The following is a 13,507-nucleotide window of genomic DNA, read 5'->3' on the forward strand; positions in this document are numbered from 1 at the left end:
GACTGAAGCCATCAAGCTCAGTACTGCATCTAAAATGGCAAGGAGGCAAAGTTCACAGCAGAACTTGATGTCCCTCTGGTCCAGCAATCTTGCTCTGAGGTCTGTAATTTTGTTTTCCAAAAACTGTACATTCACCAGCAGAATAATCAGGAGTGGAAGTGTAAGGCCTCTGTTGCAATCGTATCATTACACCGGCATATTGGCCCCGCTTCCATTTTCTTAAAGGAGAAAACTGTATACATTTTTTCTTGAAGGGGAGTGTGCTGTCTGAGGTTTGTCAATTTTGAGTATAGGTATATTTTTTAAATGTCTTAAAACAATGCTGTTTACTGAAGTACCCATGGCTGTGACTGTGAATTTTAATTATAGTATTCCTAAATGGAAATATTTCAGAATCCCCATTAGAATTGGATGTTAACAGTCACCACTTAATGGCGCCATCTTACCAGAAGAATTAGTTCCCTATTAGACTGCTGTATACAACAGAAACATTGCCACATCTCTGCTCTTGCTGTTATGACACCAGCCCCCTCCTTTGTGAGAATCGCAAGAGCCCTAGTGAAGGGGGGGTGGGGGTCAATGACCCGAGAGAGGGAGACGTGCTGAATACCGCGTTCCACCGGGATGCAGAATAAGGCGACCTTGACTATTGTCTCATGAAGACCACGTGTAAAGCCCTCGGGCAAAGTGGGCTGGTTGAGAGACAGATTGACACCTGCGATCCCGTGAGGAAGTATAAAGGAGGGTCTGGGGGGGGGGGGGGGGGTGACCCCTCCAGACACACCAAGGAGACACGATAGCAATCCCGTCATAGCGGGAAGCCATTTTGAAGGAAGCCACGTGCGTTAGATTCCGAATCGGGAGTCTGTGGCTGGAATCACGGAAAATCGCTTTTAACTAACAACAGGAAAGCCTGCTCCCCTGATTCCACGGCTTTGCTTCGTAAGGACCCGGGCAAGTGTTCCTTTTCTCACCAATCTCTCTCTCTCTCTCCAACACAGGAAACCCAGCAGTTCCCAAAAAGGCTGAAGCCTGCAGACTTTTGAATGACTGTTATATTTCCAAATGGACAAGATATTATCCCCTAGACAACGATAGAGCTTATCTCTGATTATTACTATACCTGCGCTTTAGATTGAGTATTGACGACGTATGTTATCAAAATGTTTGTATTAATTTTCCTTTTGTGCCCCTTTATAAATAAAAACGTTTAAAAATGGTACCATCAGACTTCAGCAGACCTCTCTATCTTTGCTGCTAAGTGATCCAGTTACGGGATACGTAACAACGTGGGGGCCTCGTCTCGAGATTTGAAACCAAATTGGGAGGGCAGTGAATTGGGTTTGTAAGTCAAAAAAAAAATTTTTTTTTAATTTGGATCTGGTACGCGGGTAGCCAGACGGGAAACCAGCAAAGATGGACGTGGATGAATTTATGAAAAACCCGACTGGAGGCGCTAGAGGCGGTCACCAAATCAGACGTTAAATTTGGCGAAGGGATTGGACCTCGCAGAAGTGAGGTCGTCCATGAAAAAGCGGGAGGTGCGAGGGGCCATAACTCGGTATTACATTGGGAAGGAAGTGTTCGAAGCTGAGGTCTTGGAAAATATCCCTGAAAAAGTACCAGCGAGTGGGATGGATCAGCTAGAGTTGGAGAAATTAAGGTTGGAACATGAATTTAAAATGAAGCAGCTGGAAGCAGCTGAGAGAGAGAAAGAACGGGCTGAGAGAGAGAAAGAACGGGAGCAGGAGCTCCAACTAAAGGGGTTAGAGGTGGAAAAAGAGCAGGACCAAGCTGAAAAGCAAAGACCGCATGAAATTCAGCTAAAAGAGCTAGAAGTAGCCGAGAACGAGAGGGAACGAGCCGAAAAGCAAAGAGAGTATGAGGAGAGACGAGAACAGAGGGAACATGACTTGGAGATGGAGAAGTTAAAGAAAGAGCGAAGAGATCTAGGGTTAGATCGAGACGAGAGGTTTAATGTTAGTCGGGAGTTAAGGATAGTACCTCCATTCGAAGAGTCGGATGTTGATAGTTATTTCTTGCTTTTTGAAAAGGTGGCAGTAAATCAAAAGTGGCCCAAAGAGCAGTGGGTGGCGTTGTTACAAAGTGTGTTAAAGGGGAAGGCACAACGAGCATATGCGGCCTTGGCCGTCGAGGAAGGGGAAGCGGAGAATTATGCCAAAGTAAAGGAGGCCATTCTCCGGAGTTACGAGCTAGTACCTGAAGCTTATAGACAAAGGTTCAGAAATTTACGAAAAGGGTGGAATCAAACATATACCGAGCTAGCCTATGAAAAGGGTGTGCTCTTGGACCGGTGGTGCACCGTGGAACAAGTGGACGGGGATTATGGGCGTATCAGGGAGTTATTTCTGATTGAGGAATTAAAAGGGTGTGTTCCGGAGGAGATCCGGATGTATTTGAATGAGAAGGCGAATAAGTCCATCTCAGAAATTGCTAGGTTCGCAGATGAATATGCCCTAGCCCACAGGATAAAGTTTTCCTCGCCAAAAGGTTACCTGAGAGACCGTCGGAACGGTAGGGAAAGTCTGCCGGCTGAGGCAGAGGTCCCGCCGGGAGCTAGTGGTAAGGTTGAGGGGGAAAGGCCAGGCAGCCCGAGATTTCCGGGCTTGACCTGTTTTAATTGTGGGAAGGGAGGACTCTAGGTGCTTTGCTCCGAGAAAGGAGCCAGAAAAAGGGAAAGCAGCGGTCCCTATCGGGTGTGCCGTGGTAATCAGTAAATCGACGAGAGAGCCCCGGGTAGACAGAGTATGAGAGGGGTCAGAGACTTGGCTGTCACCCGGAACCGTGTCCGTGAAGGGGGGAGACCCACCCATTCCCGTCCGAATCTGGCGAGACACCGGGGCTGAGCTGTCGTTGATCCGCCGTGAGATACTAGATTTCGGTCGGAGAAGGGGTATGGTCGCTGTAAAGGGGATAGGTACAAGAATAGAAATGGTGCCCCTACATCAGGTAATTATGGATTGTGAGCTGGTATCTGGACCAGTCGAAATAGGGGTGCCATCAGAATTCCCGAGAACTGACGCGGACGTCCTCCTCGGAAATTATTTAGCCGGGGGGCAGGTTTGGACACGGCTCAAACAGCCTGTGAGGATTGCAGCCCCGCCCCTCGCATCTCCAGTCTGTACCACAGGCGCGAGCATTCGCAGCCTGTCGAGAAAGGCAGCTGAGAAAGCCAGCAGTTTACATCTGGCCGGTATTGATTTGGCCGAGACGGTCCTACCGACCCTGTACCACGAGGGTTCTGAGGGGGGTAAACCGAAGAGTAGTAAAGTGAAAGGGGTTAAGGGAGAGGAGCGAGATCTGCCCTTAGCGAAGAGAAAGGTCCTAGAGGTAGGAAATAAAGATGAGAGACGGAAAAAGCTGTTAAAAGGTCCAGAGTTGGACATGGATGATCTGTCGGGGGTGGCAGCCCTGTTTGAAGAAGTTGAGAGTTATCAAGGTGTTCCCGATAATGAGATGAAGGCAGTCCTAGACGAAAAGGATGCCATTACCTTGGAGAGGTCTGCTGGGTTGGCAGACGAGGTTGTTTCAGCCCGCGGGGTTGAGTTTACTCCGGAAGGGAGTTACCCAGAGAGGAACTGGGAGGATCAGGGGAATTTAGAATGTGAAAAGGGTACGGGTATTGAAAGCCTGGGAGAGGCAGATGTCCCGTTTGAGTGTGTCCAAGATGTGGATGCACGTGGTACTGAACCTAGTAATGGAGCTCAGAAAAAGTCGGAGGTATTTGATTCAGTTGAAAAGGAATGCAGTCCCTGTGGGTCAGATGGACTGGGTTCAGTGAAGACAGGGTTAACCCTGGTAATTGGGGGAAGGGAGGGTTCCCAGGTGTTGGTACACGAAGGGGTGGTGAACCTTAAAGTGGAACTCGACCATGGGGGAATAAACATTATTATTGAAGGGAACGGGAAGTTTGTAGTTCCCAAATCGAATGAAGAAAATTTAAAGTTTAGATTGGTGTCAGAAGAAACAACCAAGCTACAGAAACGAGGGCTTGGTAACGTGGTGCCTGCGCATCGATTACAGGTTGATTTGGAATGTAAAGATGCCCCACCCGCTGTTGTTATTCAAGAGAGCGCTGTGAAAAAGCCGAAATTTAAATGCGGCCTGAGGGAAAGGTTCGAACTGAAACCCATCAGCCTGCATGGTCCTGACAAAAGGGCTAGTCACCTGGGGAAAATTACAGAATGGGTGGAAATGGTCTAAGTGGTGTTGATAAGATGACCCCGGTTAACGAGACGGGCGGGAGTTCACCACGCCAAATTACTCAAGTTCCCCATGGGGGGACTCACCGAAAAAGAGGCGACGGTTAATGGGGATGACATTTTTAAACAGCAAAGCAGGTTGTACGGGGTTGCGCCAAAGCCTGTGAATAATAAAGACAGCCCCTTTGGAGACCTGCCGGTGAAGTGAAACGACCGAAACGATTAGTATTTGCATAAACTTTTGTAGATGCACCTAAGCTAAGATCACACCTCCTTAGTTTTGTTGCTGAAGGGAAAAAAATAAATAGGTGGTTATTGAATTGAAGTCTGATGCTACAAGATTTTTAGTACGGTACGCGATGTTAAGATATTAAAGAAAGGGACACTGTAATCGTTAACTGTTTAGATACTGACTTGAATGTGTTACGTTCCCCAGTAACCGGGTGACTTACCAGCAAAGATAGATAGGTCCGCTGAAGCCTGGTGCTACTATTTTCAAACGTTTTTATTTATATAGGGGCACAAACGTATGGTTAATACAAAACATTCAGATCATATACGTCGTCACAACTCAATCTAAAGCACAGGTATAGTAATAATCAATCAGAAATAAGCTCTATCGTTGTCTAGGGGTAATGTATATATTGTTCGCTGTATATCTGAAAGTCTCTTGCGGCCACTGCAGTTCCACCAGCTGCCGTCTGTTGTGGTGTCACATTGGTGCACTTTTGTTAGAAAGAGAGAGATTGAATGAAACAGTTACCCGACAGATTTTCCAACCTGTAGGAGTTCGGTTCGTCAGAAGTCTCGTTGGGAAATGGACTCTCATCTGTGGCCTCCCCTGTAGCTAAGCTGTTCTTCCATGGTGAGGTCGCCAATCCCAGGCAAGGAAAAGACGCACACGAACCCCACCACCGGCTGTCGCTATCAAAACGCTGTCGCAGGATTTCTAGCGTGTCTTCTGGTGCGTCTGAGGCCCCGCCTCGGCAGCCCACCTTTTATCTGGACTGGCAGGGTTGTAGATGTCAATCAGGGTGGGGGTGGGGCGATCTTTCCCCCATCACCCATCTCACATTGCCCTGAGGTTTTGCACGTAGTCCCGTTCCTTATTCCACAAAGGTGTCTCCCAGGACAATGGCTATGTCCAAGGCTTTTGTCTGACTGAGCGACCAGCCCGCATTCCACACCGTAAGGCTCTCTCTCTCTTGCGATTCTCACAAAGGAGGGGGCTGGGGTCATGACAAATGTATAACAGTAGTACTCTGTGAAAAGAAAAGCTTCTGTATTGTGGTAGATTCAAAAATCCTGTAAGACTCTATACCACTGTTTTTAACCGCTGGTAAAAAATGTTTAAGAGGGGAGGTGTTATGATACCAGCCCCCTCCTTTGTGAGAATCGCAAGAGCCCTAGTGAAGGGGGGGGGGTCAATGACCCAAGAGAGAGAGAGACGTGCTGAATAGACACAGGAAATGGGAGAGAGAGGGAGACGTGCTGAATACCACGTCCGGGATGCAGAATAAAGCGACCCTGACCATTGTCTCATGAAGACCACGTGTAAAGCCCTTGGGCAAAGTGGGCCGGTTGAGAGAGAGATTGACACCTGCGATCCCGTGAGGAAGTATAAAGGAGGGTCTGGGGGTGGGGGGGGACCCCTCCAGACACACCAAGGAGACACGATAGCAATCCCGTCGTAGCGGGAAGCCATTTTGAAGGAAGCCACGTGCGTTAGATTCCGAATCGGGAGTCTGTGGCTGGAATCACGGAAAATCGCTTTTAACTAACAACAGGAAAGCCTGCTCCCCTGATTCCACGGCTTTGCTTCGTAAGGACCCGGGCAAGTGTTCCTTTTCTCACCAATCTCTCTCTCTCTCTCCAACACGGGAAACCCAGCGGTCCCCAAAAAGGCTGAAGCCTGCAGACTTTTGAATGACTGTTATATTTCCAAATGGACAAGATATTATCCCCTAGACAACGATAGAGCTTATCTCTGATTGATTATTACTATACCTGCGCTTTAGATTGAGTATCGATGACGTATGTTATCAAAATGTTTGTATTAATTTTCCTTTTGTGCCCCATTATAAATAAAAACGTGTAAAAATGGTACCATCAGACTTCAGCGGACCTCTCTATCTTTGCTGGTAAGTGATCCAGTTACGGGATACGTAACATTGCCAATCAAAGGGAACATACTTTAACTATGCAATTCTGCTAGAATACACTTTGCATAAGGTTTACAGGGAAGTATAATTAACTACACATATTCAAGGGTTAAATCACTAAAGCTGAGGTTGACAAGAGATTTACAGAAAAGGGAAATTACTAAATCTATTGTTTCATACTAAATTAAATAACATGCTGCAATCTATTTCATTACACAATCAACTCTAACTTTCATTTATCACAATCAACAACCTGCATACTGAGCGACATGTGACTATGAAAAATCTCTCAATACTTTGAGTGAAATACATCTACCAGTGAGTGACCTTGTAAACAATATGTTTATAACATGTTGGGAACATTGAAGCACAACCTGTTGACAATAAACAGCTTGGGTTTTTACGTACTTTATACAACCAGATGGATGACGCAGTTAGAAACAATTTACACAACTTCCACCTTTTTCTGTGAAGATTACACAAGAATTCACCCAAATACTCCAGGATACTGCTGCAAGATCAGTCATATTAATTTCATTTGTTACATTAACTTATTGCTATATCTGTATAAATAGGAAATATTTCAGAGCATGTATAGATCATTTATCAGATCATCAAAATCAGTTTGATTTTTTTGTGAGCCTCCTTCTTGAAATGCTGTAGTCCTTCTGGTGGAGATGGTCACACAATACTGTTAGAAAACAAGTTCCTGAATTTAGACCAAGTGACCAAAAAAAGGGGGAGGGCGGCGTACTTCTAAGACAGAATAGTTTATGATTTGGAGAGGAATCATGCAGCTGCTGCTCATCCTTCTTGGTGGTAGAGGTCATGAGTTTTTTAAAATCTATCAGTACATACAAATGACATGTAACTGCAGTGCATTTCACAGGTTGTGTACACACACACACTGCAGTAACAGTGACTGACATGGTTTCAAACCAGCAAGCTTACTGAATGACGATGAATTGCACTCAACCAAGTGAACAAAGGAAACCAACACACTATAGATGAAAGAAGAATTTAGGCTGTCCAAGGCAAATCTCACTGTAAACCTTGCTAAAAGTGAATTTGGCCACGTCACTGTCTCGTATCTTGGCTATGTAGTAGGCCAGGGCCAACTGGCACCTGTGCAGACCGAGGTTCAGGCTATTGCTGAGGTTCCTGTTCCGATGGGCAAGAAAGCGTTACGGAGGGTTTTGGGAATGGTTGGGTATTACTGTAAGTTTGAGGGTGATTGACTCATTAAAGAAATGCTATCTTCTGACTTGCTGCTATATCTATCATTTATGTTGCAAGTCACTGCCCTGAAAAGATCCTGCAGCAGTGGCAAGGAGTTATGATGATTGATCTCCAAAACCTAAAATCACAACCAAGTTCCTATGTACAAGGTACATAACTCCAAATATTTGATCATTTTTCCTTACTTCCCATTAAGCAGTTTCACCAGTTTCTCGATGCAACATTTGCTCAGTGGTGGTGCTACCAAACGTCTCTTGGTAAAGGACAACCAAGTTTGCCATCCAGATTACGATCTGTGCCATTACTTATTTAGTACTTATTCTAAGTGATGTTAAACATGAAGGAATATTGATTCAACAAATATTAAATCAGGAGGAAGATTTCTTACCTATCTTTGGTCTGACAGTTTTCATAAGATTTGACATTAACATTAAGGACACCAAGGACTACATATACACTACTGTACCACTTTCTCTATTGGATCCACCCTGCTGTTGGGACAGATTACATATTGGAATTGTAATGGAAGGTATAATTCCTTATGCTCAAATATGTTAGGCTGTTATTTGACTTGTCCCTGGGTCAGCACTCCTAATTTACACAACACCTTGCAGAAGGTTGTGAGAAGGACTTTGCAAGGTCATCTGGACTTGGAATGACTTTGCAACACTCAATTTTGGCCTCTTCACTGGCACTGGGTGGAATGTCAGATTTTGTTCTTTTTCTGTTATGATACAACTGAATAGGTTTTAAGAACATTTCAGAGTTTGGTAAAACACAATGATCTTAATCAATTAATCAATGGAACCCATAGCCAATGAGATAAACCAGCTTTTAGGCAAGCATGCAAATGTAAGATGCTCAGTTATGGCAAATATATTTCCACCGGACAAAGTAATTAATAAAACAATTGAAGCAAATGGGAGAAATAAAGTCACATAGAAATACTGCAATTCAAAGAGGAGAAGGAGCATAAAAAGTTTGAGGACCACTAAATCAAATTAAAGATAACTAAATGAAACAAATAAAACTATTTTGTTACTCAGTTCACAATTATTACCATTCCCATTTCTATATGTCCATGTTTAATTCAAGTATCTTGGTGGATGTTTAAAGCATTGTGATCAAAGGAAAAAGACAACACAAATCAGACAAAATTCTTACAATGAAGGAATCAAATAACATGCTCAACCTAATTCTGTATTACTACAACCCTATACCCACTTGCAGTCCATTGCTTAAGGCAGCAAGGCAAATTGGCACGAGGAAGTAGTTTAACACAAAAAGTTGAATTGTCTCTTTTTACCTTTGTCTATCGGCCCAAGGTCCATAGTTGAAATCTGTTCCTTTACCACAAACAATGTCAAGTCCCCAACAGGGTGGCAGGTCTTCTAATTTTGTACTTTCATTATCAGGACTTTCTTCGGCATTTTCATCTGTTTCTTCAGGTACAATACCTACAGAACAAAATCAAAACTATAAATGTGCATTTAAACAGAAGATGACAAGCAGAGGTAAAGTCCAGTGAAGCATTACAAGTAGAACTTAGGAATAAGTGAAGGATATTTTGGTGAAAATGTACTAATAAGCCCCTCATTAGTAAGTGGGAATTACAGGAGCAAATATGTGAAGAGATGTAGGAATAATAAAGTTGTATTGATAACAATTTTAACTTCCCTAATATTGAATGGGAGTGCTATCATGCTGAGGGATTAGTTGAGGCAGAATAAGTGCTTAGGAAGGCTTTACCCAGCGGAATGTGAATGGCCCTATGATAGAGAGGGCAACATTTGACCTCCCTTGGAAAATCAGCTGAACAAGTGGCTGAAGTGTCAGCAGAGGAGCACTTTGGGACCAGTAAACACATTCTATCAGTAAAGGCAGTTATGGAAAAAGATATGGCTGATCCACAAGTTAAAGTCCTAAATTTTGATTTTGATGGCATTAGACAAGATCTTGCTAAGATTGATTCAGAAAGTCTGTTAGCAGATACATGGACACCCGGCAAGTGGGGGGGACTTAAAAGTAAGATAAGGAGTTCAAAGCCGTGTTCCCATCATACTGAAGGACAAGGCTGGCAGGATTAGGGAACCCTGGCTAATAAGGGATGTTGAAGCTCTGGTCAGGAAAATGGTAGATGCCGGGATCAATCAAATCTATTTGAGTAGAAGGGATATAGGAGTACACGGAAAAAGAAAATCATGAGGGCAAAACAGGGATATAAAACAATAAGTACTTTGGCCTCATAAGAAACTTATATTTCTGAAATGAATAGTTAAAATTTCTATCAGTGAAAACACTGTGGCCACAAAAGCAGCATAAAATGGGAGATCCCCAGAGCTGATAACGTTGGATCTCCCATCCACTGCCACCAACCTCATAGTTCCCACAACCTGCACTTCCCATTTCTACCTCCTACCCAAGATCCACAAACCTGCCTGTCCAGGTAGACCTATTGTCTCAGCTTGCTCCTGCCTCACCGAACTCATTTCTGCATACCTTGACACTGTTTTATCCCCCCTTATTCAATCTCTTCCCACCTATGTTCATGACACTTCTCACGCTTTGAATTTTTTCAATGATTTTAAGTTTCCTGGCCCCCACCACCTTATTTTCACCATGAACGTCCAGTCCCCCACCAGAACGGTCTCAAAGCTCTTCACTTCTTTTTGGATTCCAGCCCTAACCAATTCCCTTCTACCACCACTCTCCTCCGTCTAGTGGAATTAGTTCTTACTCTCAATAATTTCTCCTTTGGATCCTCCCACTTCCTCCAAACCAAGAGTGTAGCCATGGGCACCCGCATGGGTCCCAGTTATGCCTGCCTTTTTGTTGGCTTTGTGGAACAGTCCATGTTCCAACTCTATACAGGTATCCACCCCCCTCTTTTCCTTCGCTACATCAACAACTGCACTGGCGCTGCCTCCTGCACGCATGCTGAGCTCGTTGACTTCATTAACTTTGCCTCCAACTTTCACCCTGCCCTCAAATTTACCTGCTCCATTTCAGACACCTCCCTCCCCTTTCTTGATCTTTCTGTCTCCATCTCTGGAGATGGCTTATCTACTGATATCTACTATAAGCCTACAGACTCTCACAGCTACCTGGACTATTCCTCTTCCCACCCTGTCTCTTGCAAAAATGCTATCCCCTTCTCATAATTCCTCCATCTCCGCCGCATCTGCTCTCAGGATGAGGCTTTTCATTCCAGGACAAAGGAGATGTCTTCCTTTTTTAAACGAAGGGGCTTCCCTTCTTCCACCATCAACTCTGTTCTCAAACGCATCTCTCCCATTTCCCGCACATCTGCCCTCACCCCATCCGCCCACCACCCCACTTGGGATAGGGTTCCCCTGGTCCTCACCTACCACCCACCAGCCTCCAGGTCCAACGTATAATTCTCCGTAACTTCCGCCACCTCCAACGGGATCCCACTACCAAGCACATCTTTCCCTCCCCACCTCTTTCTGCTTTCCACAGGGATCACTCCCTACGCGACTCCCTTGTCCACTCGTTCCCCCCCATCCCTTCCCACCGATCTCCCTCCTGGCACTTATCCTTGTAAGCGGAACAAGTGCTACACCTGCCCTTACACTTCCTCCCTCACCACCATTCAGGGCCCCAGACAGTCCTTCCAGGTGAGGCGACACTTCACCTGTGAGTCGGCTGGTGTGGTATACTGCGTCCAGTGCTCCCGGTGCGGTCTTTTATATATTGCTGAGACCTGACGCAGACTGGGAGACCGTTTCGCTGAACACCTATGCTCGGTCCGCCAGAGAAAGCAGGATCTCCCAGTGGCCACACATTTTAATTCCACGTCCCATTCCCATTCTGATATGTCTATCCATGGCCTCCTCTACTGTCAAGGTGAAGCCACACTCAGGTTGGAGGAACATCACCTTATATACCGGCTGGGTAGCCTCCAACCTGATGGCATGAACATTGACTTCTCTAACTTCCATTTAATGCCCCTCCTCCCCTTCTTACCCCATCCCTGACATATTTAGTTGTTTTTTTTTCTCTCTCTCTGCCCATCACTCTGCCTGTTCTCCATCTCACTCTGGTGCTCCCCCTCCCCCTTTCTTTCTCCTGAGGCCTCCCTTCCCTTGATCCTTTCCCTTCTCCAGCTCTGTATCACGTTCGCCAATCACCTTTCCAGCTCTTAGCTTCATCCCAACCCCTCCGGTCTTCTCCTATCATTCCGCATTTCCCCCTCCCCCCCACTACTTTCAAATCTCTTAGTATCTTTTTCTTCAGTTAGTCCTGACGAAGGGTCTCGGCCCGAAACGTCGACAGTGCTTCTCCTTATAGATGCTGCCTGGCCTGCTGTGTTCCACCAGCATTTTGTGTGTTGTTTGAATTTCCAGCATCTGCAGATTTCCTCGTGTTAGATCTGGTAAGTGCTGTTCTTTATTTCAGATTTTCAGCACCAGCAGTACTTTGCTTTGGGATTTAATTAGTTTTGATTTGGGAGTGAAGAATGTAGGTTCAAAAGTTGCAGTAAACTTCATAAACATGCTATCTTTAAAACAGCAAGTATCACATGAATTTCAATTTAACGTAAGTGATAAACATACAGAGAAGTGGAAAAGGTAAATCACATACTCTGTTTAAAACAAGTCTTTAAAAGTGCTAAATGGGAAAAACTTTGAGGTACAGGCTTGCAAATTATTAAAACTACTTATCTAGGTTTTATTTAAAGACCATTAAGAAAAGCAAACAAAACATTTGGATTAATTTCTGGAGGAATATAATTAAAAGGCAGAGATGTTATATTAAATGTACAGAAGTGTTTTCAGTTTCTTGGTAGTACTGCCCACAATTCAGGCCTCCATTTACAGAAGGCATACAGGGGTGCAGAAAGTGCTATCAAAACAAAATAAGAATGAGAAAATTGGTACCATTCCCTTGAAGGATAAGGCTGAGAAACAGCCTGTAAGAAGTATTAGAAATTACTTAGATGTTTGACAGAAATGGTTAACATTTATTTCTTGCAGGTGATTCTAAAACTAGATGTCATTAACATACAAGATAATCACCAATTAATTCAAACAGGAATTTTGGGGATTTGAGCTTTGAAACTTGGGTTTGCATGATTTGAGTTTGGGACAAGCCTTCAGCCACAGAAACAGCTGCAAAAATTGAATGAAAATATGCTTCTCATTTTCTTTATCAAATTGCCTTAATTCTGGGCAACAGCAATGGATAAAACTAAATTAAACTAAAATGATATACAAGTTTTGCATTTTAAACAGACCTGGTTCATCCATGTAGTAATAGATATCAACATCATTTGACTGCATTACTACAAAGCCCTCTCCCATCAACCGAGGTGGCCTAGAGAGAAAGAAAATGGAATTAAACTCCAAATGACATCAATCATATTTCACACTTTAATAATGAAAAATATCATAGACTACTTCCTATGGATCACAAGCAATTAGTCCAACTGCATATTCCTCACTCCACCTGGGTCCAAACATACAAACTGAGAGGATGAAAGTTTCATTGCCATGACCAGTAAATGATTAACAATAATATCATTCAATTACACAAGCCAAAGATAACTAAATTTAAATCTCATCAAGCGAATAACTATAAATGGTTATTCCAGAAAATATGGCATATTAATGGAGTGAACTTTACAGGTTAGCAATTTAACATACTCACTTAGGTGAAAAGGATGTTTTAATTTGAATTTGACTCAGAGCACTAAAAATATTCCACGCCAGCAATGAATATACTCTTCTGTGCATGGATGTAAAGTACCACCATATTGGGGGGAGGGGTGAAATAATGAATTTTCACGATGAATTTCAACTGTTTTCACACAAATATGCATTATAAAATTGATGAATTAAAAAAAACTAATTTGTTAAATGA

The 13,507-nt window shown here is 43.8% G+C and overlaps 1 protein-coding gene across 6 annotated transcripts in view; it reads right to left on the reverse strand.

Annotated features, from left to right (window-relative positions):
• The window catches only part of kiaa1109 (KIAA1109 ortholog), a 447,188-nt gene that overhangs the window by 386,348 nt on the left and 47,333 nt on the right, over nt 1-13,507 (reverse strand). For all 6 annotated transcript variants that reach the window (XM_073042844.1, XM_073042847.1, XM_073042845.1 and 3 more), the window contains exons 10-11: nt 12,882-12,961; nt 8,931-9,081 (exon numbers count right to left, since the gene is read on the reverse strand). In XM_073042844.1, the coding sequence (XP_072898945.1) occupies nt 8,931-9,081; nt 12,882-12,961 (231 nt within the window). The remainder of the gene's footprint in view (nt 1-8,930; nt 9,082-12,881; nt 12,962-13,507) is intronic.

The sequence above is a fragment of the Hemitrygon akajei genome, chromosome 4 (genome assembly GCF_048418815.1).
Source record: "Hemitrygon akajei chromosome 4, sHemAka1.3, whole genome shotgun sequence".
Taxonomy (NCBI): Eukaryota; Metazoa; Chordata; class Chondrichthyes; order Myliobatiformes; family Dasyatidae; genus Hemitrygon; species Hemitrygon akajei.